General features: G+C 37.8%; 3 protein-coding genes across 5 annotated transcripts in view; all 3 read right to left on the bottom strand.

Moving 5' to 3' along the window:
* Positions 1 to 3,659: 3,659 nt before the first annotated feature.
* LOC149045744 (uncharacterized) lies at positions 3,660 to 12,506 on the bottom strand. 3 transcript variants are annotated; one of them, XR_016186454.1, is made up of 3 exons: positions 12,222 to 12,506; positions 6,137 to 6,197; positions 3,660 to 5,951 (listed from the first exon to the last, which is right to left on the bottom strand). XR_016186454.1 is itself a non-coding variant. In XM_089205794.1 (3 exons), exon 1 carries the CDS (start codon positions 7,777 to 7,779, stop codon positions 6,817 to 6,819), a length of 963 nt encoding a protein of 320 aa, XP_089061920.1. In that variant the 5' UTR covers positions 7,780 to 8,410; the 3' UTR covers positions 3,660 to 5,951; positions 6,110 to 6,197; positions 6,810 to 6,816. The 3 variants fall into 3 exon arrangements, 2 of the variants coding, with proteins under 2 accessions (XP_089061920.1, XP_089061919.1); XM_089205794.1 differs by lacking the exon at positions 12,222 to 12,506 and adding an exon at positions 6,810 to 8,410 and having other exon boundaries at positions 6,110 to 6,197; XM_089205793.1 differs by lacking the exon at positions 12,222 to 12,506 and adding an exon at positions 6,810 to 8,410.
* Positions 12,507 to 17,051: 4,545 nt separating this feature from the next.
* On the bottom strand, positions 17,052 to 19,484 carry LOC149045743 (uncharacterized). Its single transcript, XM_089207103.1, has 2 exons — positions 19,445 to 19,484; positions 17,052 to 19,069 (listed from the first exon to the last, which is right to left on the bottom strand). Exon 2 carries the CDS (start codon positions 19,053 to 19,055, stop codon positions 18,018 to 18,020), a length of 1,038 nt encoding a protein of 345 aa, XP_089063229.1. The 5' UTR covers positions 19,056 to 19,069; positions 19,445 to 19,484; the 3' UTR covers positions 17,052 to 18,017.
* Positions 19,485 to 19,594: 110 nt separating this feature from the next.
* Positions 19,595 to 21,176, bottom strand: part of LOC149045742 (uncharacterized) — a 2,053-nt gene continuing 471 nt past the window's right edge. The window contains exon 1 of the mRNA XM_089207100.1: positions 19,595 to 21,176. This exon is cut by the window's right edge and continues 471 nt beyond it. Within this exon, the coding sequence (XP_089063226.1) occupies positions 19,751 to 21,176 (1,426 nt within the window). The 3' untranslated portion in view covers positions 19,595 to 19,750.

Below are 21,176 nucleotides of genomic sequence, written 5' to 3'. Positions count from 1 at the left end.
CAATTCACGAGTTTGCTCACAGAGCACTTTGATTTACCTCCTATTAGGTCCTGATATAATAAAGACTTGATCGGGAGTTTGATTCAAAGAGAGTCGAGGGAAAATTATCGGAAGTAAGGGGAAAAGGCGATCAGTGTATTTTCATTCATACAGAATAAATTGTCGTCATAATTCAATCAGAATACAGAGGTCCAGTGGAGAAGGCAACAGTTATGAAAAAAGAAAATGATTTTATGAAGAAACCAACTACTTTTGAAAGAGAAATGGAATCGTTTGTCTCACGATGACTAACCAAAACCTATTTTACGATATAAACCAACAACTGTAGCTCATCTGGGCTATAATGTACTGTAAGGGTCACGTGACATACTTGACAAGTATTTGTAACTCTAAATAAACGAAGACAGGTAAATTCACAGCTGCTTCAAAATAAATTCAATGTTTTGGACGACAGCTAGAGCTCTTTGGATCGACTTCTCACGCAACAAATGGGGTCAGAGTTATCGAAGGTAAAATTAATAGAAAATTTCCCTCGAGATCGCGAATGTTTTTCGAAAAAATTTATGCGAGCTTTTAACCACGTCAAAAGAATGAGTTCAGCTTTATCTTCCTCGGAACCAACCTGCTTTTCATGGACAGATTGAGATGCAAACAACACTCTTGGTTTCATATTTTTCTCCTTCATGGATTTTTTCTTTTTCGGCTGAGGAACTTTTTGCTTCAGGCTGTGATTGGTAGAGGTCAAGACATCTGGCCATGTGCGGTTTCCACAACACTTTTCGGGGATATTACTAACATGTCTTGTTTTGAAAGGAGAAGATCTAATTGACAGCGGTGGTTGACTTGAAGAATTTTTGGGAGTGAATGTCAGGCCATTTGGAAATTCCTGGTCACAAAAACAATCAAATATGAGGCATAATTGATAACATACAAAGAATCAAATTCTATCTTCTGTAAAAAATTTTTTTCTTCATTTTGCCATGCATGGAATTTTGTACCAAATTCTAATGTTCTAATGAACTAATTTGCAACTGCAAGAGCAAGTTCTTGGAGGTGTGTTGATTTTTTGTCTTAATGTTAGTGCAGGGTTCTTTTTTCAGAGCGGGCAGGCACCAAACATTGTTATGTTCGCGATTCACCGCGATTCACCATCCTAAATCGTCCCCGACTTTCTCTGTGCGACCTCGTAGCTCAGTCGGCAGAGTAACGGTAGATCTAGTCCGGAGGTCGTGGGTTCGATTCCCACCGAGGTCAAAAGATTTTTTCTTTGCCTCGTGTGGTTCCCTGTTTCCCTTTATTAGGGCTAACGCCCAATGGGTTATTCATGGGTTTAAATAGCACTTTAATTTACACTTTAGAGTTAATTCTCTGTTTCACCATTTGTGTTCCCAGTGCTACGCGGCACAACATTCATATATACCCTTACTTTCTCTTCGCCGCGATTCACCATCCTAAATCGTCCCCGACTTTCTCTGTGCGACCTCGTAGCTCAGTCGGCAGAGTAACGGTAGATCTAGTCCGGAGGTCGTGGGTTCGATTCCCACCGAGGTCAAAAGATTTTTTCTTTGCCTCGTGTGGTTCCCTGTTTCCCTTTATTAGGGCTAACGCCCAATGGGTTATTCATGGGTTTAAATAGCACTTTAATTTACACTTTAGAGTTAATTCTCTGTTTCACCAAACATTGTTAGCTTACTTAGCAAGGTTTGAACAGTCAGGCAATTCTTCACTCATCTACTGGTTATGAGGCAGAGAATTAACACTAAACACAATCTACTTTAAGCCAAATTATTTTTTTTAACTAAATCATCCCACTCCCAAAATTGCTGTTAGGGGATTTTGAGTTAACACTCTGAGTTAACACTCTGAGTTAACACTCCCAGGGGTAATTAGAGAGGAACTGTTCCTTACAAATTACTGGTACATTCAAAAGCATGAAGGTGATGAGAAGAAAGTTAAGTAACAATTGAACATATTGCTTGAATTAACATCAAATTCTCAGAACTAGAACACTGCAAAGAAATTGACACTTAGATCTTGGGAGTGAAAGGGTTAAATAAAGTAATGTATACTAATTAATCTCCTCATCACCTTTCTACTTGGCAATAGATCAATATTGTTGCGAGAAATTCCTTAATGGCAATTCTGGAAGGGAGGGGTATACAGAAAACTCAAAAAGCATAACGTCATTCTTTCTTATTCAATTTTTGGAAAGGTTAAATCCATACAAAACTGGATAAACAAGTCATTGGCAATGCTACAAACTCAGTCAACTTCAACTGTATCACATCCATGTATTTGTAATTTGCAGTACTTCTGCAGAGGACTGCAAAAGGGCTTCTAAATTGAGTGTTGCAAAACCAAGATCATATCAGCCTGAGTCAATTTAACAAAGGGAATATTACAAGGAACATGTGAGAACCCAAAGTAACTTAAAAGCAAACTGCCAAAAGGGTGTGAAGAGGCAAGTGGCCAAGATAAAGATATTTTATGTTTTCCATCTGATTGGTTGAGAGTGTGGCACCAGTTTTCTTAGCCTATTAACTCCCAGAAGTGATTAAAAGGTAACTTCTCCCAATGATATGCATCTGTTATCCAGCAAACAGGTAATGGGAATACTCAAACTTTTCAGGTAGAGATTGTTTTCTTGATCTAACACCAAATTCTTGTAACATGTTCACAAGGAAATTTGTAACAGCTAGAGGGGAGAGCTAACAAACAGATCTTGGGAATCAAAGAGTTAAACAAAAGCAATAATCACATGGTGAAATAAAACAAAAGCAACATGATCCTGTATTACTCTTGATACTCAATTCAAAATTGCACTATTGTCCATGCAAGAGCAACTCAAACTTAAATTGTACTTTTAAGTCATCACTAGTTTCATTATAAATATCTAAGCCTGAACACAAGCTATCTTAGGGCTGAAATTCTTTCTTGTTTTTTTTTCAAGTATCAGATGCAAAATGAAGAACTGTTTCTTTTCTTAAGCTTCGTCGCCAAACAGAATTTAGTTAGTGCTAATTTTTAAGAAATTTTTGGATCAATATTTGTTTCTGGGCAACCGAGCTCGAAATAGGTGACTCGAGCTCGAGTCACAACTCGACTAGAAGGATCCTGAGCAACCGAGCTCGACATAAGTGACTCGAGCTCGAAAGCCTACCCAAGCTCGAGTCACAACCTTTGTAATCGAGCTCGAATCAAATCGAGCTCGATTTGGTAATCGCTCTCGATCAAATCGAGCTCGCGTCCGACCGAGCTGAATAATATTTGTTCCCGGGCAACCGAGCTCGATATAGATTTTTCTGGCAGGGGGAGGGAGGAGGGAGAAGTGCAGATCATGCTTGATATAAGACTATCAAGGGGAAGAGATAATATTAAAAACTATGGTGAAGAGAAAAATTTTAAAAAATATTTGGTTTTTCCTGTCTCATGTTTTTTCTTAAGTTTAAAACAGCATTTGGACAGAGAACAGTTAATTATTGAATGGTTTCCTCATGCAACCAGTTGGACGATTCTTTTAAACTTTGTTACTCAATCTAGGTTTTAAACGCAGATTAAGAAGTGAGCACCTGGAACGGTTCTTGCGGTCCTAGTCCTTAAGCTTGCAATCACCAGCTTTTTAGACATCTAGATCTAAAATTTTTACACTATACATTGAATTAAAGCTTGCAACAACCAAATTTTTAATGTTAAACTCTAACCACCAGATTTACACGTAAGATTCACATTGTTCATTTTTACAAGTTACTTAAGTGATTAACGGACTTAAGCAAAAATTTGAGTGAGACGAAAAAAAAAGGGGGGTTTTCTAAAGTTTTAAAGAGTCGAATCGCTAGAGTGGGTCGAGTCTTGTTCCACGGAGGAGTGACCGAGAGGCTGGTATCCAAGGAGCAGCGCATCTACACTTTATTGCAGAAGCTCAAAGACGCGACTGGTTAATGAAGTTTGGGATTAACGGACTTAAGCAAAAATTTGAGTTCGCTGCCACTATAAAAAAATCTCGGGAAGCAGGCGAATGTAAAAATTGAAATGTTAACTATTCGGTATCAGTTTTCTTACGACACCGTTATCGAGCTCATTGTAATGCAGGAACTAGGTAAGAACGCTTCCTTACACTTGTGTATCGCCTATAAATGGGTTCTCTATTCTTTCTTATTTCGTGGCTGCTAAACTACCGAAAATTACGAAACTTCGTGACCAGATGATGACGCAACTTTTTTGGGTCTTAACCTCTCTTTCCCTCAACCCCTTCCCCGTTAATATGAGAATAATCCAGAATATTTAAAAGAGATATGGTAAGAGATGGGACATTCATTTTATTGTTGAAACAGGTGTATGTTAGTGTCTAACAAAATGCTCTCCTCCTTTGACGTTCCCTTTCTACCACATATTTAAAGATAACTTTCAACATGCCATTGTAAAGTGCACATGTTATTTGCAAAATTTATTAAAATTCATAATTGATAAATACGCATGATTACCAGCTGATTAATCATAACCACTAAATACTTAATGGATAAAAAAACATGAACATAATTAGAATACAAACTATTTTAAACACTTGCATTAATTTTTTAACCCTCTAACCTCTAGAAGGGATAAACATGAAACTTCTCCCCAGAATATCCTTACATAATCCAACAAATAGGTAATGAGAATACTCATGTTTATCAGGTAGAAATTGTCATCTTGATCTAATACCCAATTTGCATAAGCTATCTACAAGGAATTGTGTAGCAGCTTGAGGGGACAATTAAGAAACAGTTTCAAAAGATTGAGAGTTAACTTTTAATTTAACAACTGCTCTACATCTGTTGAATGTGATACAGCACAACAACAATAATTTATATTTTTCTTTGATCAAAATTTATAAACATGCATGATTACTTAGTGAGTAATTAAAACCACTAAATACTTAATGAATAACAAACATTAACATAATTAAACAACAAACTAGTTTAAAAACTTGCATTCATTTTTTCACCCTTTGACTCCTAGAAGTGATTAACCCTTTAACTCCCAGATTGAATTTTTAATTCTCCTTACTATCAACCATACAATTCTTATGATGTTAGGTCAGAGAATTTAGTATTGATCAACTAATTAACCCAAAATTGATATTCTTCTTTGGTCTCTTCACTTATCTGGTTGATATTGTATTAATATTGTAGGGAGAAATTCTGTCTGGGTCACTCGTGGCATCTAAAAGGTTAACAAGAAACTTCTTCCCATAAAATCCTTATGTTATCCAACAAATAGGTAACAAGAATACTCAAATTTATAAACATGCATGATTACTTACTGAGTAATCATAACCACTAAATACTTAATGAATAACAAACATTCACATAATTAAATTACAAACTAGTTTAACCCTTTAACTCCCAAGATCTGATTGTTAATCCTCCCCTGTAGCTGCTACACATTTCCTTGTGAATTAGTTATGAGAACTTGGTGCTAGATCAAGATAGCAGCTTCTACCTGATAAGTTTTAATATTCTCTTTACCTGTTTGCTGGAGAATGTATGGATATTGTAGGTAGAAGTTTTATGTGAATCACCACCGGGAGTTAAAGGGTTAAAAACTTCCATTAATTTTCTTCACCCTTTAACTTCTATAAGTGATTAACAAGTAACTTCTCCCCATAATATCCTTACATTATCCAACATCTGACTACTTCTTCAACTTCTTCCTTTGGCAGCCAGTTCTTTTTTCCCTTTTTTTCTTTTCCCCTTTGGCATTGATTTCCTTTATTTCTTCTTTTTCTACCTTTTCTCCTTCCTCACCTTCCATGCTGGCATCTTCTCTTCTACATTCTCCATCTTTATCTACTCTTGCGTCTTTTTTCTCTTCGCTCTTTTGCTTCTTCTTTTCTCTTTTCTCTTTCCTTTCCTTTTTTCTTCTTTTTTCCATTCTTCTTTCCTTTTTATAATGGTCTTGGTGGTCTTCATCTGTCAGTAAAAGTGATGATGGTTTAATCCCTTTAACAATCAACTCAGGCATTGGTAATGGATTTTACCACCACGTCATTATTGAGGTGATGCAATAAAGAGCATTTTAAGTCTTCTAAGATAATAATTTTGTTCGCAAGTTTTGCTAGAAAACCTACCATAAACCTCATAAAGACAATTCTTACCCTCGACTGTCGTTTGCAGGATTTCCTGTTTGCCTAGTGGCACATTTCCCTTGAAGCAAACCTGCAAAGAAATGAAGGGAAGGGAAGTATGCTGCACAAAATGGATAACATGGTGATGAATAATTCAGCTTATAGGCAAATTCATCTGTACAGCATACCTCCCTCAAACATTTCCACTAGAGTAGATACCATTTGCATTGTCTTGCATGTTAATGTTAATGTTATTGTTAGCTTTTATAACAGTGTTACGCAAGTCAATGCCAATGTGTCATCTTCCATAGGGAATGGTGTATCAAAATTACTCTAGGGAAATTCCCTGCCACTCAAAACAAACATACTTAATAAATCCCTTTCTTCTTAAATTTTCATACCTACCATGCAGCTCATTCAAGTATCTCTGGGAGCACTTGATAATAATTGCGTTGAAGGAATTAATGAAATTCAATAACTAAAAGAGAATTTCCCTGTGAGCCTTTTCCCTGTCAAAGGGGAAAAGTCTGGGCAAACTCTCTGATTGTCTTGTCTCTACAAGAGCCTATTCATTCACCAGAAGGGGGAACATTCTTGCCAATCTTATAGTCAGGAGTGAAACAGTCTTTGTCAGTCTCCCCCAAGTGTTGTGGCACTAAGGCCTTGTCCCTGTTTAGGAGAAGATTGGTCTTGTCAGTCTCACCCAGGTGTTACGGCACTAAGGCCTCATCCCTGGTCAAGAGAACAGTCTTGTCCATCTCCCCCAAGTGTCGCGGCACTAAGGCCTTGTCCCTGGTCAGGAGAACAGTCTTGTCAATCTCCCCCAGGTGTCGCGGCACTAAGGCCTCGTCCCTGGTCAGGAAAACAGTCTTGTCCATCTCCCCCAAGTGTCGCAGCACTAAGGCCTCGTCCCTGGTCAGGAGAACAGTCTTGTCCATCTCCCCCAAGTGTCGCGGCACTAGGGCCTCGTCCCTGGTCAGGAGAAGAACAGTCTTGTCAGTCTCCCCCAAGTGTCGCGGCACTAAGGCCTCGTCCCTGGTCAGGAGAACAGTATTGTCAATCTCCCCCAAGTGTCGCGGCACTGAGGCCTCGTCCCTGGTCAGGAGAACAGTATTGTCAGTCTCCCCCAAGTGTCGCGGCACAAAGGCCTCGTCCCTGGTCAGGAGAAGAACAGTCCAGTCAGTCTCCCCCAAGTGTCGCGGCACTGAGGCCTCGTCCCTGGTCAGGAGAACAGTATTGTCAGTCTCCCCCAAGTGTCGCGGCACAAAGGCCTCGTCCCTGGTCAGGAGAAGAACAGTCCAGTCAGTCTCCCCCAAGTGTCGCGGCACTAAGGCCTCATCCCTGGTCAGGAGAACAGTATTGTCCATCTCCCCCAAGTGTCGCGGCACTGAGGCCTCGTCCCTGGTCAGGAGAAGAACAGTCCAGTCAGTCTCCCCCAAGTGTCGCGGCACTAAGGCCTCGTCCCTGGTCAGGAGAACAGTCTTGTCCATCTCCCCCAAATGTCGCGGCACTGAGGCCTCGTCCCTGGTCAGGAGAACAGTATTGTCAGTCTCCCCCAAGTGTCGCGGCACAAAGGCCTCGTCCCTGGTCAGGAGAAGAACAGTCCAGTCAGTCTCCCCCAAGTGTCGCGGCACTAAGGCCTCGTCCCTGGTCAGGAGAACAGTATTGTCCATCTCCCCCAAGTGTTGCGGCACTGAGGCCTCGTCCCTGGTCAGGAGAAGAACAGTCCAGTCAGTCTCCCCCAAGTGTCACGGCACTAAGGCCTCGTCCCTGGTCAGGAGAACAGTCTTGTCCATCTCCCCCAAGTGTCGCGGCACTGAGGCCTCGTCCCTGGTCAGGAGAAGAACGGTCTTGTCAGTCTCCCCCAAGTGTCGCGGCACTAAGGCCTCGTCCCTGGTCAGGAGAACAGTCTTGTTCATCTCCCCCAAGTGTCGCGGCACTGAGGCCTCGTCCCTGGTCAGGAGAAGAACGGTCTTGTCAGTCTCCCCCAAGTGTCACGGCACTAAGGCCTCATCCCTGGTCAGGAGAATAGTCTTGTCCCTATCCCCCAACAAGTGTCGTGGCAGTAAGGCATTATCCCTGGTCGGGAAACCGGCCTTGTCAGTCTCCCTTGAGTGTGTTGTGGTTTAGGAGAGAAACAATAGTCATTTGTCAAGTGTAAGGTTTTGTTTGTCTGCCTAAGTTGTTGGATTTGCAAGATTTCCCTTTCCAGTAGAAAATGACAAATCAATTTTTAATTGTGAGGATTTATTTAAATGTTGTCAGGTGATGCTTATCTTGTTCCAGCATGTAATCAATAATAAATTCCAAACTACCCTTGCGAACTGAATTCCCAGTTTTCTGGGAATTCCTAGGAATTCCTAGGAATTCCTAGGAATTCTCAAAAATTCCCAATTATGCAAATGACCCTTGCAAACTGAATTCCCAGCTTTCTGGGAATTTCTGGGAATTCCTAGCAATTCCTAGGAATTCCTAGGAATTGCTAGGAATTCCTAGGAATTCTCAAAAATTCCCATCCATGCAAATTAACTCTGATTTAAAAAGCTTGGAATTACTGGGAATTTCTGGGAATTAGGAAGACTCCAGTTTTGTGAGGACTTGGAATCCCTAGGAATTCCTAAGAATTCTCAGCTTTACAAACTACTTATAATTTAAGAAGTGTGGAACTCTTGGGAATTGCTGGGAATTGAATTTGAGGCAATTTTAATACCCTGAGGTCCACATAAATTCTAAGAAATTCTCAATACCTTGAATGTGAAGGTTTTAAGAAAAGGAGTAATTTCAGAGGCTTAAAACTTTGGCTCAATAAAAGGTATGCTATACAAAACTTACCAAGAGATATACATACATGTACATGTTTATAACTTAAAGATCATGAAATTTATTACTCAAACTAAGTTTTAGTAAATCTTTACATTAATATGGATTTTCTCATGAACCAGCTGTCAGTTATGTTAAATGGAAATTGCCAACTTCCACAATAATTAACAATAATTACATTGTTATCTTACTTCCCTAACCTACATTACTGGTTGCCTTTGTTAGAAAACCTTGGAACAGTCAAGCTCAGTTGCCTCAAACACTGTCAGAGACTTTTTGTTGACAATACTTTTAGTAGAAATTTCATGCCTTAGACAAACAAATTCAACAACTAATTAATCTTTCTTTTTTCATGATTGTTGTTGCTGCTTTTTTTCAGTTTTTTGCTCTATTTTCATGACTAATTGCTGTAATTTGTTTTGCTGTTTTTATTCTTACAAAACATTTTTGCAAGAGTTCCAATACTTGTGGATCATCCACACACTTCGCAAACATTTGGCATGCAGACAAGACAGAGGTAGTCAATGTACCCTTTGAGGAAAAACACCTTTTATATGACGTCTTCAATTTACTTTATTTGAAACTCTGATCTGAAAATATTTGTCAACAAGACTTGTTAGTAGTGAGAAGTACCAACCAAGTTTCCTTTCATAACTTAATTTCTTAAATGTCCCAATCACTGGATCTCCCAAAAAAATATTACATCTATTTATTTTTGGTACAAATTACAAGTCCTTCTTTATATAAAAATGAAAAGTGCTAGTCACACTTCAGTAATAACAGCTCTTAAGTTTACTTGTTGTTCTTCTCTGTCTGTCAGCTATCAACAAAATTGTTTTATACTTCGGGCAGTGCATAACTATTTGTGGACCAGAGTTCCAACGCACCTCTGTAATCGCATATAGCTACTCCTGTCTCTTGTACAAATGTTTCTCCTTTGTAAGACGCACTCTACTCTGTTGTCAATACTGCTTTAAGTTCAGTGGAAACGACTGACTGAGGAATCGAGATGGCGGCGTTGGAACGTGTTGCTGAACGCTTGCTACGGTCAAGCTTTGTAGATTTAGATACTGGTACACTGGGATCATCTATGTATCTCTTACACTTCCGAATGTGGTATCCTTCTTTTATAAATATAAGGGTAAAAGACGATTTGTAGTCGCATTCAAAACTGTGATTGGCTTGTGTTATTTCTCACCTTTGCCATTAACACAACTCAAGTGAGTTTCGAGTCTTTGTTTCCTCGACAACTTTCGGCCACAAATCGTGCATTTGTAATACGATCGATTCTTGTCGATTATTTCTACATAGAGTGAGCTCACATTTTTATTTATATCACCAAGCTATCCTTCTTCTAGAAGCAGAGAACCGGTCGGAGAAGTCAAAATAAAGTTGGGCGCTTCTCTTAACACTGCAATCGGCAAGCCAGCGGATTCACTTTGCTAGCCAATGACAAGTCCTAAAAGATCCACGTGATCATGCCCGTGATCGGAAACAAAGAAGACTCCATTTGGCGCTCATCTTTGAATGTACTTTTCATCGGTTGATCGCTTTTCTCAACTGTTTTGCTTAATATAACATTTCTAAAGATAGCTTTTATTCTGGTTCAATGGGAAAACGAGAATAGCGTGAGTGTTGTAAAAGAGAAGAAAGTCGTTGGCGCCGTGGAGTTAAAAGTAGGGACAACAGTTGACATATGGACCGGTACAAACAAGGGTCGAGTGGCCATCTGTAAAGCTACGATTTTGAAAGTTTGTGGTGAGTAAAAATTGCGATATTCGTTGTCATCAAAATCTTATAAAAGAATAGATGTAGCGGGTTGACTTAAGCTTACATAACGCTCGGCGCAACTGAAACTAGAATAATTCTGAGAATCGAATCGGTCACTTGCATGCCGCAGTTTCTTAAGCTTATGCTTTACAATGAAATAAACCTATCAGTAAGGTTTCAAGATTCCTCTAGTCACGTTTGGGAACATTCAAGATTCATAACAAACCTTAGTACATAAAGAAGCCCTCCTTGGTAAAAACAAAATAATGTATTCAGCCCTTTTTTAGTAAAATCCATGAGAGAGATGTACTAACTCCAATATAAAAGTCACTCAATATAACAGAGATTTCTCAATTTGAGAATCCAATGAATGCCCTTTTCCTCATAGCCATCTTAAAAGCCTGGTCTGAGCTTTAAACATACATATTTTAATATATTATTTTGTTTTCAAATTCAGATGTCAAGGAATCCAGTTACAAAATGGTCAAGGTTCTTGTTGACAACCTCATTCAAGGCCAACTCATTGTGAGTCCAGGAAAAAAAATACAAACAGTACAAACAGCAGCTAAGTTTGCAGTTTAGGATAACTTCATTCTAATTTATTGTTACAGTTATAACAAGATTTTAATCAAAAAATCAATTTTATTTGTCTGTAATTAGCCCCTTCACTCCCAAGAATATAACTATATAAATATAACTTAGGATATTGTATTTTTTGGAAAAGAATCAACAGATTTTATTCACAATTTGTGTCAAACCAAATTTAATGATTGATTAGAACTATTTTATATGAATAGCTGTAATTAAGGATTAATCTGTATGAAGTTTTCAAGAAAAGAAAAATAAATCAAATTCCATCCTAATATTACCACACATTGATGTTAATAATTAATCAAAAATATTCTACATGTACGCCTTAATCAAGCTTTTAAATAAATTTCATTGAATACTTGAATTTTAGCTGGGTTTTTTTTAATTTAAAGTATTTATTTTATATCATAAGCCTCAAATTTTTGCTTAAAATTCCCAGTAATTCTTAAACATTCCTAAAAATTCCCAAAAATTCCCAGAAATTCCCAGAAATTCCTAGGAATTTTTTAGATTTACAGCTTTTCAGGGAAAGTCATTGGTTCTCTGAGTTGGAATTCCTAGGAATTCCTAGGAATTCCTAGGAATTCCAAGTCCTGTTGGCTATAAACTTGGAATTTCTGGGAATTTCTGGGAATTTCTGGGAATTTCTGGGAATTTCTAGGAATTTCTAGGTTTTTAGAACCAGAGTTGTTATGGTTGGGAATTCCTAGGAATTCCTAGGAATTCCCAGTCCGAATTTACCGTGAAAATTCACACCTTTATTCCTAGGAATTCCTAGGAATAAATTCCTAGGAATTCCAAAAGCCATTTCGCAAGGGTAAGCCCTTAAATGCAGTCAGGTAATGCTTATCTTGTTCCAGCATGTAATTAATAATAAATTCCAAACTAAGCTCTTAATTGAGAACACAGTGTAAAACCAAAAAAGATTCCCTACCTGGTCATCTAGGAGAGCCTTGGCTTCCTCTGGATCCTAAATAGATTTGTGAAGATGTAATTGATATGTTACTGCTGAAATGATTGTTTCGTCTATTAAACCATCTAGCAAAACACCATTTGAAGTATAGGCACTAATTGAATATCGTGTACAGTAATTGAAATTGCGGAGAATATATATTATTCCTAAGTAAAACGTTCGTTTCCTCAGATTGCTCATGCCCAAATTTTCTTCTTTTCTCGTGAAGTTGCAAAGCATCTCGAAGTTGTCGAGCCATGTTACATAATGTGTGGAATATATGAAGTAACATATGCGTTGTGCCGAATACATGACAAAGAGGATGAAAGATAACTAGTTTAAGCTTTTCACAGCTACAATAACAGTAGTGGCCATTACTGGAGTTTTGTTGTGTCTTTACGGACGCTAACAGCCTTTGAAACGTTTGATAAATAACTTCGTGACGATTCTGTACCGTGGAAAGAGGTGTAAGATCGCCCAGCACCAATCAAGAATTTCGGAATTTTTATCACAAGGTATCACAGAAGGAAAATTAGCGCATGAGCGGAAATAGCATACAAACTAATGACTTGGGTTACATAATTTACTTTTAAAATTTTTATCATTAAGCGGAAAGGGAGCTTTTAAACGCCTGAACTGTTGACAAGATTAGTTTATTTGACGTTCGTTTTTAATTGAGAACGTGGTCAACACATTGAATTCGAAAAGAGTTTCTGCCAACTGTGCGGTTACGCTCCGAACTAGAGCTTTTGAGCGAAGTGTTAGGGAACCTTTTTTTGGGGGACGTTACCTCCAAATTTCATGAAAATACATCGAAAGTCAGCCAAAAATGAAATCTTTAGTGTTTAAATCTCAAGCCAAAAGTGATTATGCGAGAAAAAGCGACGTCTCATCAATCCCGCACGTGCCTTCTACTCACAAATTATTTTCTGCTTTGTGTCTACCGAAGTGAATGAGGCACCAAACTTTAACTTTAGAGGTTGACAGATTTTTAGTTTTTCTGTTTTATAGACAACCAAACGAAATTTGCGAGAAGACAAAAAGATTTATTAGATTCATTAGAAATTAGATGGACAAGTAGAGTCCAATTCCACTCGAACAATTTAAATCGACTGAATTCAATTTTTTGTCGTATGGGAAATGTAGGACAATTATCAGTAAGTATCATCAACTCGACAGAAACTTCATATAGCGAATTTGTCCGAAGTAACTTACACCTTGAAGCGAACTGGTTCAGAAGAAGCGAGTGACAAGAGAAACAAGACTTACCCACCGAGGTCTTTTCCAACTAAAGAAGGAAAAGCGCCGCAAAGAAGATCGCCTATCTGAGAAGCGGTGTGGTTTTTTGTAAAGGCAATGTCCATCACCCGCCTGGCATTTATAAGCCGACTCATTTCTGCGTTCACAGGAACAGCAGTCCTCTTCTTTTCCAATAACACCACGGTCCTCTGAAAAGCACGCTTGCTGTAGCTCATAATGTAGCTTTACAGTGAATGTTACTAAAGCAGGAAAACACAATGTAAGGACTGCAGCTGCACGCGCCTACTGAATCGTTAAAAGAACCCCACCGAACAAGAAAACTGAAGCCCTTTATCGATCGGTTGATCAATAACTAACTATTCATAAACAATTTTCTCACCTTCAAGTTTACACGAATCAACAACGAAACGGTGAAAAAAATCAAATCTTGACGCGGCGGATTTCAGTCATAGAAAAGGCGGATAGAGGACACCCCTAAAACAAAAACACTCGCTTAAATTACGGCAAATGGGGAACGAAATCCAGTGTAAATCTGTTACTAATATGTAAGTTGAGACGACGCGCGATCACACCTATATTCGACAACTCAAAATAAATGATAACGAACAGACATAATAAATACTGACCAATCTGTATTTTAAGTCCATCTTGGTAGATGTAAAAAAGAAAGGAAACATTTAAGCGTCCTAGCAGTCGTTAATTCCCAAACGATCGCGCACGAAAGCAAACTCCACCACCCCCTCCGAGTGAACGCTAACCACGTCACAGCGATGACTCCCGAGGTATGCAAGGGCGTTAATACGTATTAATGTGAAATATGTTTCACCAAACCAGAACAAGGCTGGAGCTGTTTCTATTAGTAGTAGTGTTTTATCAGAATTCTTTCAACAAGAATATAACATGGCTTTACGTCAGTATACGGCCTTAAAGCAAGGTCCTGTATTGAATGTTATCCATTAGCTACAGAACAGGAATCTTCTCGCCAATCCACTTCGCTGCGCTCAGTGTAATAACGCAATAGATGTAAAAGAAAGAAACGATGACCACGTGGAAGGTTTTCACTGGCGAGCCAACAAGACTTCCCTTTAAATATACTATTTAGAACAGAACAGATTGAAGAAGTAACTTTATTAGCTGAAGTGACATCGGAATAGGCGGTCGTTTCAGGGTAAAATATTGCGGCAACAGTATGAGCAAACAATGAGCAAACACCTCGAAACAAGTAAAAATTCGCGGATTCAGTAATACGTGTTAACACTTACTGGTGATAACTTTCTTATCGTGCGCGTGGAAGAGTGTTTCAATTTTTTCATTTGCAGTCAATCCTAGAAACTGCACAATTTTTTCCACTGATCTAGTTATTAAGTTTATAGTACGCGGGATTGAAATAAGTTTACTGGCATTTTCATACAAAAAAGCCACATGGAGGGGGAGATGAGAGATCACGCTCTTACAATTAACTAGAAAAAAAAAATCATTTTTCGTGCCTGTGTCTGCTCGTTCTCCTTTTTCCGGTTTTCGTTGAGCACGCGGCACACCAAAGAGAAAGTGCAATTTTTTTTTAATCCAAAAGCTAAATAGGTCCTCCTGGTAAGTATGGCTCATTTCAAACAAATCAAATTCTGATGAATACCACACTAGCAATTTTACTTCGGTAAGCCTGCATTTCTAAAAGAACGTTTCTTTCTTTCTGTCTTTCTTTCTTTGCAAAAACTATTGCCAAATTTTATTTTTCTGTCGACTCAAAGTTGGAGCAAGTAATAATTTTGATGTGGTTAGATAAAACTAACCATGGTCCTTGGTTTCTATAGCCAAAACAATGGAACAAAAACATGTTCACAACTCCTTCGAAAAGCATCTTGTTGATTTTTTTTTTTTTAATGTTATCTTTAAATATGTGGTAGAAAGGGAACGTCAAGGAAGGAGAGCATTTGTTAGACACCAACTTACACCTGTTTCAACAATAAAATGAATGTCCCATCTCTTACCATATCTCTTTCAAATATTCTGGATTATTCTCATATTAACGGGGGAGGGGTTGAGGGGAAGATAGGTTGAGACCCAAAGAAGTTGCGTCATCATCTGGTCACGAAGTTTCGTAATTTTCGGTAGTTTAGCAGCCACGAAATAAGAAAGAATAGAGAACCCATTTATGGGCGATACACAAGTGTAAGAAAGCGTTCTTACCTAGTTCCTGTATTACAATGAGCTCGATAACGGTGTCATAAGAAAACTGATACCGAATAGTTAACATTTCAATTTTTACATTCGCCTACTTCCCGAGATTTTTTATAGTGTCAGCGAACTCAAATGTTTGCTTAAGTCCGTAATCCCAAACTTCATTAACCAGTCGCGTCTTTGAGCTTCTGCAATAAAGTGAAGATGCGCTCTCGGTCACTCCTCCGTGGAACAAGACTTGACCCACTCTAGCGATTGGACTCTTTAAAACTTCATGAAAACCCCTTTTTTTTTCGTATCAACCTATGAGATACTTTTAACATTTTAGAAGGATTTGAAAGCCTTAAACTTACAACTCCCATACCAATAGGACACTCACTCACTCATGCCCATTATGCCGTGTGGCACGTAGGGCGGCTACGAAGGATCGCCACGTCTGTCGGTTCCGGGCCAACTTCAGGATGTTACCCCAAGTGGGTAGGAAGAAGCATCTTATTCATCTCCTTTAAGGTTGAGGTTTCCTTGGTATATTTTACTGTTGCGAGAAGAATATTGTGTTCATCGTGGTTCTCTAGTTGTTTTTGTGAAAGGGAGGTGGGGAGGGGTAAGGGTTAGTAACCTCCTCCTTTGAATCTCAATTAAAATGCTTTTCTCTCGTCCACTTTTCCGCCTCTGAATTCATTTTTGTGAAACAAGAGCAGTTAGTATTTAGTCAGCAGTTAGTCATTTTTTGTGAAACAAGAGCAGTTAGTATTTGCAACTTATTCAGACCTTTATTGAAAAACACAACATACTTAAAACTTTACAAAAAGTTTCTATTCAAAGAAAAACCAATTTGGAGGTTCAGTGAAAAGTATCGTAAAAAAGTACAGCCAACCTCGTTGTTGGAATCCTAATTCTTCAAATATTTTGGGCGAATAATCACCTACTAAAAATAGCACTCGCGGGAGTGCACGTGGTTTCAGCTATAGTAAGTAAAGATTTTAGTATGGTAATTGCTGCATGAAGTTGAAGTCAACACAGGTCAGGTGTTCGTCAAATAATCAAATGGAAAAGGGTTGAATGTGAGCACAAAGACAAAGATGGGAAAATGAATGTGGATTTTCGTTAAAAAAAAACCAAAAAAGAATGGTAGAGGGAAAAGTTTTTCTGACAGTGAAGGTAAAGTGTTGTGGCCTAAGGTTGTTGCTTGGGTTGAAAATTTGATAAATATTATTTATATTATTCGTGTTCAGCAAAATTTGGGGCAATGTCTTGTTGGCATTTGAAGACTTTATATTAAAGAATGATGAAGTGCTAAAGACCTTTCCTGGATCACACTTCAGTGAACAAAGATAATGAACCAAGGTTGAAGCTTGGAAGGCTGTAACACTATTTAGTTGTAAAGAAATAACAGTAACAGTTTATTCAAGTCATCTTTGCATATTTGTAGATACAAAGAGGTTGTTTTGTTTTAACTACAATATAAAGTGAGGCTAATGTAACGCTTTAATTGTGTGGATTTAAGTAATTATCTTTGGCTCACAATTCGACTTTGGCTGCTTTCGACCTGTAATGTACTCTAAGGAATGTAAATGCTTTTTAACAAAATCAACATGAACATTTGTTAACTGTTCACATGAGTCCAGTATAACTTAGGTTATGAAAAACTGCATCCAGTTTTTTTTAACCCCAAGATAACTAAACAGAACTGAAGTTGTGCATTCACTGGCAATTTAAGCAATGTAAATGCCTTTTAACAAAAAAAACTGCATTCATTTTTTTAAACTGCAACATAAGAAAACACAATCTTGTGCATCGTCTGGCGATTTACATAATTCATGGTTTGAAATTAGATAGATGTTCTGCTTGTAGATGCAATGATTGCATTTTTGAAATTAGTAACTACAAACACAACTACACTACTTTTGGCGTGTACTAAAACCAGGAACACTGTTGTAGCGGAAGAACTTAGAGGCGGCTGGAACACCCTTTAAAAAATCCTAACCACCAAAAACAGTAAATGCAAATCATAGCTGCTAATCGCTCACCACTAAACGTCAATTCCAACCCTGATTCTAACTGTTCACTAACATTGTTAGTGGATGTTCCGGTGTTCTAGTTTTAGTAGATACCACTGTTTGCCACACCTCTGAATGTGCACAGTTTCACACTCTTGTAACAAGTTGACGAGTGTTGCCTTTTTTTGCTGAACTCAATGTGAAAAACAATAGTCGTGAGTTTCACAGAAAATAATCAATTAAACATTATTAATATCAGAATATTTGTGAACTCTCAGTTCTTACTGCACAAGTAACATTTTCTCTTTCAATATATGACCAAAAAGCCTCCTCCTGCCCCTCAGGGTGTTACAGTTGACTGGTGATTAGGGGCAGGTAGAAATTGGGCTATGATTTTTGCCTTTTTGTCAACTATTATAGTGTGTTGACCAGATTTCAAGAGGAGGAATTTAAGTTCTGCTGGTTCTATTTGTGTTAAAGATTTAGGAGATTTTACATTCTTGAGAAAACTCTCGATGCCATCATTGAAACATGTATAGGTTTCGAATTCTTGAGTAGTAGTTTTAACAATTATTTGTGCCACCATCTTTTTGTTACAGAAAGATGTTAGTGCTGTGATGTTACAATTGGTACAGGTTATTTCTTCTTCATCTGGTGCTGGTTGCTCTTTAGTTGGAAATGTGTGGTTACAGGCCAAGCAAGATGGGGACTTCTTTATGTTTACTCCTACCACTTTCACTTTGAGGAGATTATTCTTGATTTCTGGTGCGTCAACGTTGATATTCTGAATATCATCTATTTCTTCAACTGTTGTGGATTCATTGGTGTTCAGATATTTCTCATCATCGAAAATGCGCACAGTTACATTTTTGAAATGGTAGGACTTTCCTCTTGCCACTTGATTTATTGTGTTCTCCCATAACACCAACTTAGCACATCCAGTTTCATCAGCCACTAGTGTGTCACACTTGTATCTGGTTTTTGTGTCTTGAACAAAGGGATTCTTATTCTCTTCTTTGATAATGACTTTGACCTTAAGGTCTACAGTGGTATAGATGTTGGCTTGAAGTGCTTGACTGACTGCATGTAAATGATTGTCAAGATTCTCATTGAAGTTGAACTCTAGCTCAGTTGGCATTATTTTAGCACTCTTAGGAACTGTGTACTCTTCTAAGTCGCTGTTAAGTCGCGTTTTAGGGTTCAAGTTGGCTTCTATTTTAGCTGGTGATCTTTTTTCACATGCAGTTAGAAGAACGCTCCGTTTTGGTGGTGAAAAACAAACAAGGCGAACAGTTTTATCGTCAGACGTCTGGAGCTTGAGGTCAAAGTAATTTGTTGTTCCATTTGATGCAGTCTTGATTTTACTTAAGCCATGCATATATCCTTCAAGAGCTGAAAATTGAAAGTTAAGCAGTTATTAGATTGGAAAAGAAGTATGCATTCAATTACTTTGAAGCATTAGTGACATTAAGTCTCTGCCAAGAGTATGCTATGTGAGACTAGAATGCAATCTCACTTAGTGAAATAATTAGCAAAACCTTCATTACTGGAACTGCTATTGTATAGTGGTCTTCACTAAGTATCAAACTAAGTGTAAGACTGATATGGACTTTTGAAGTTACCGGTACTAGTTTAGAATTCATTTAAATTTGAATAAGTACTAAATACTGTAAGTATTACATAAAAGTGTTACTGTGGTCCAGAGTAACCAGTATGTAGCTGTTTGTTAGGCAAAAAAGTATTAAATGAAATACTGTGGTTACTTACATGTAAATTTGGACTCTTGATAATTTTTTCTGGAAAAGAGAAGAATAGGCACACGTAAGTTATCTTATAATGATTGAAAAACAAGACTCCATATAAACATCTTACATATGAAAAAAAGACATTGTTAAAGGTATACTTACTTTGGTGATGAGTCCTATGACTGAGACATGTTGGCGGTATCTCTATTGATCTGTTAAGTTAAAACAATTAACAATATAATTATGTGCTTTTAGTTGCTTAGAGTTAGTTTGATTGTTTTGAATGCTATGTTGGCCACTATGGGAACTTAAGGAGCCAATTTATTATTTAGTTGAAGCAGCTAATTACTGCACAAATTCCTTTATGATCAGAGAAATATGTTTCTAATATATTGACATTCACATGTGTTTCAGGCAAATTTGTATATACATGATCAATACAAGTCTTATTATCTGTTGTATAACAGGACACTAGCTGTCTATAGTTGTTATCCTTGACAAAGAGATCATAAAGTGGTCTTCGTTGATATTCATTGAGCCAATTGATATTGAAGTCTCCAATAAACACATTAAACTTGGTTGAAGATAGCATGAGTGTTTGCCTTAGAGCAGTGCAGAATTGACTAACTGGCACTCTAGGAGAGCGGTATATTCCTATAATTGTTATATGAGGAATAACCATTAATCTGATTGCAATTATTTCTATTCCACTTCTATTACAGCAGAATGGATAGCCAGGGTAATAATCAATGCGACTATACACTGCTGTCCTGCCATATGGACGACCATTATCATTACGAATATCATCATTTCTAAATAAACTACACTGTCCAATTTGATACATGGTATTGCTATCAGCATTACTGAAACGTGTTTCAGAAAAAATATTGATGGCTGTTTTTAGGTAGTTTAAGTCTGCACGCACATCATTAATATGTTTATGCAAGGAACGTGCATTCAAGAAACACACTTTTATAGCTCTCTCATCAGCATTGTAGACAGGTGAAATGCATAGTTCAAGTTTGCCCTCTGTTCTAAGATATTTCATATGTTTCTCAACTTCTGAGCTAACAGTTATTTTGTCTTCACTGAGCTCAGTGATGTACAGTCCCTCTATAGTTGTTACTCTGCTGAGCCCAACATAATGCATATGAGGAATTGCTCTTCGTCTAGTTCCAAAGTTAACTACAACTCTGGTTTCTGTGTCACCTTGTGATCTATGAATTGTTTTGGCAGCAGCAGGTCTAAGTGGAAACTGTTTTCTTACAACTTGAACAGTTCGATTTTTACCAAATGCAAACACTGCGGTAACAGGTTTGATAGATGTCCAAGTAGGCTCGATGCCTTGGGTATACAATTGTCTGTTATCATGTCTGGTTTTTCTACCTACATCAGCATGGTCAAATTGGACCCATATGACACCAGATGGTCTGTCTGGTGCATGAAGTTGAATCAGTTTAATTACATTAATAGCACCATTTGTCATGCCATCATCAATTCTTGTATTCAGTGATATTTCTGTTCTTTCTTCAACTGCAAGATTTAGATTGTAATGCAGCTGTTTAGTGTTTTTTGGTTCCAGGTTAGGTATTTGCTTCATTATTTTATCTCTTAGTTCAGTAGATGTAGCTCCTATGACACTGTCATGTGCTTTAATTGTATACTTAGTACCAGATATGCTACGGTGTGCTCTATCATTAAACTTATTTACTTTTTCATTCTCTGTAAAAAGATGTAGTGCATCAAGTGGATAG

The sequence above is a fragment of the Pocillopora damicornis genome, chromosome 5 (assembly GCF_964200805.1).
Source record: "Pocillopora damicornis chromosome 5, jaPocDami1.2, whole genome shotgun sequence".
NCBI lineage: Eukaryota > Metazoa > Cnidaria > Anthozoa > Scleractinia > Pocilloporidae > Pocillopora > Pocillopora damicornis.
Note: the sequence above shows the minus strand (reverse complement) of the source record. Positions and strands in the feature narration are given on the sequence as shown.

Excerpts from the sequence above, each read along its gene's own strand:
- LOC149045744 (XM_089205794.1), bottom strand. The coding sequence starts at position 7,779 with ATGGACAATACTGTTCTCCTGACCAGGGACGAGGCCTTAGTGCCGCGA.
- LOC149045743 (XM_089207103.1), bottom strand. The coding sequence starts at position 19,055 with ATGCATGGCTTAAGTAAAATCAAGACTGCATCAAATGGAACAACAAAT.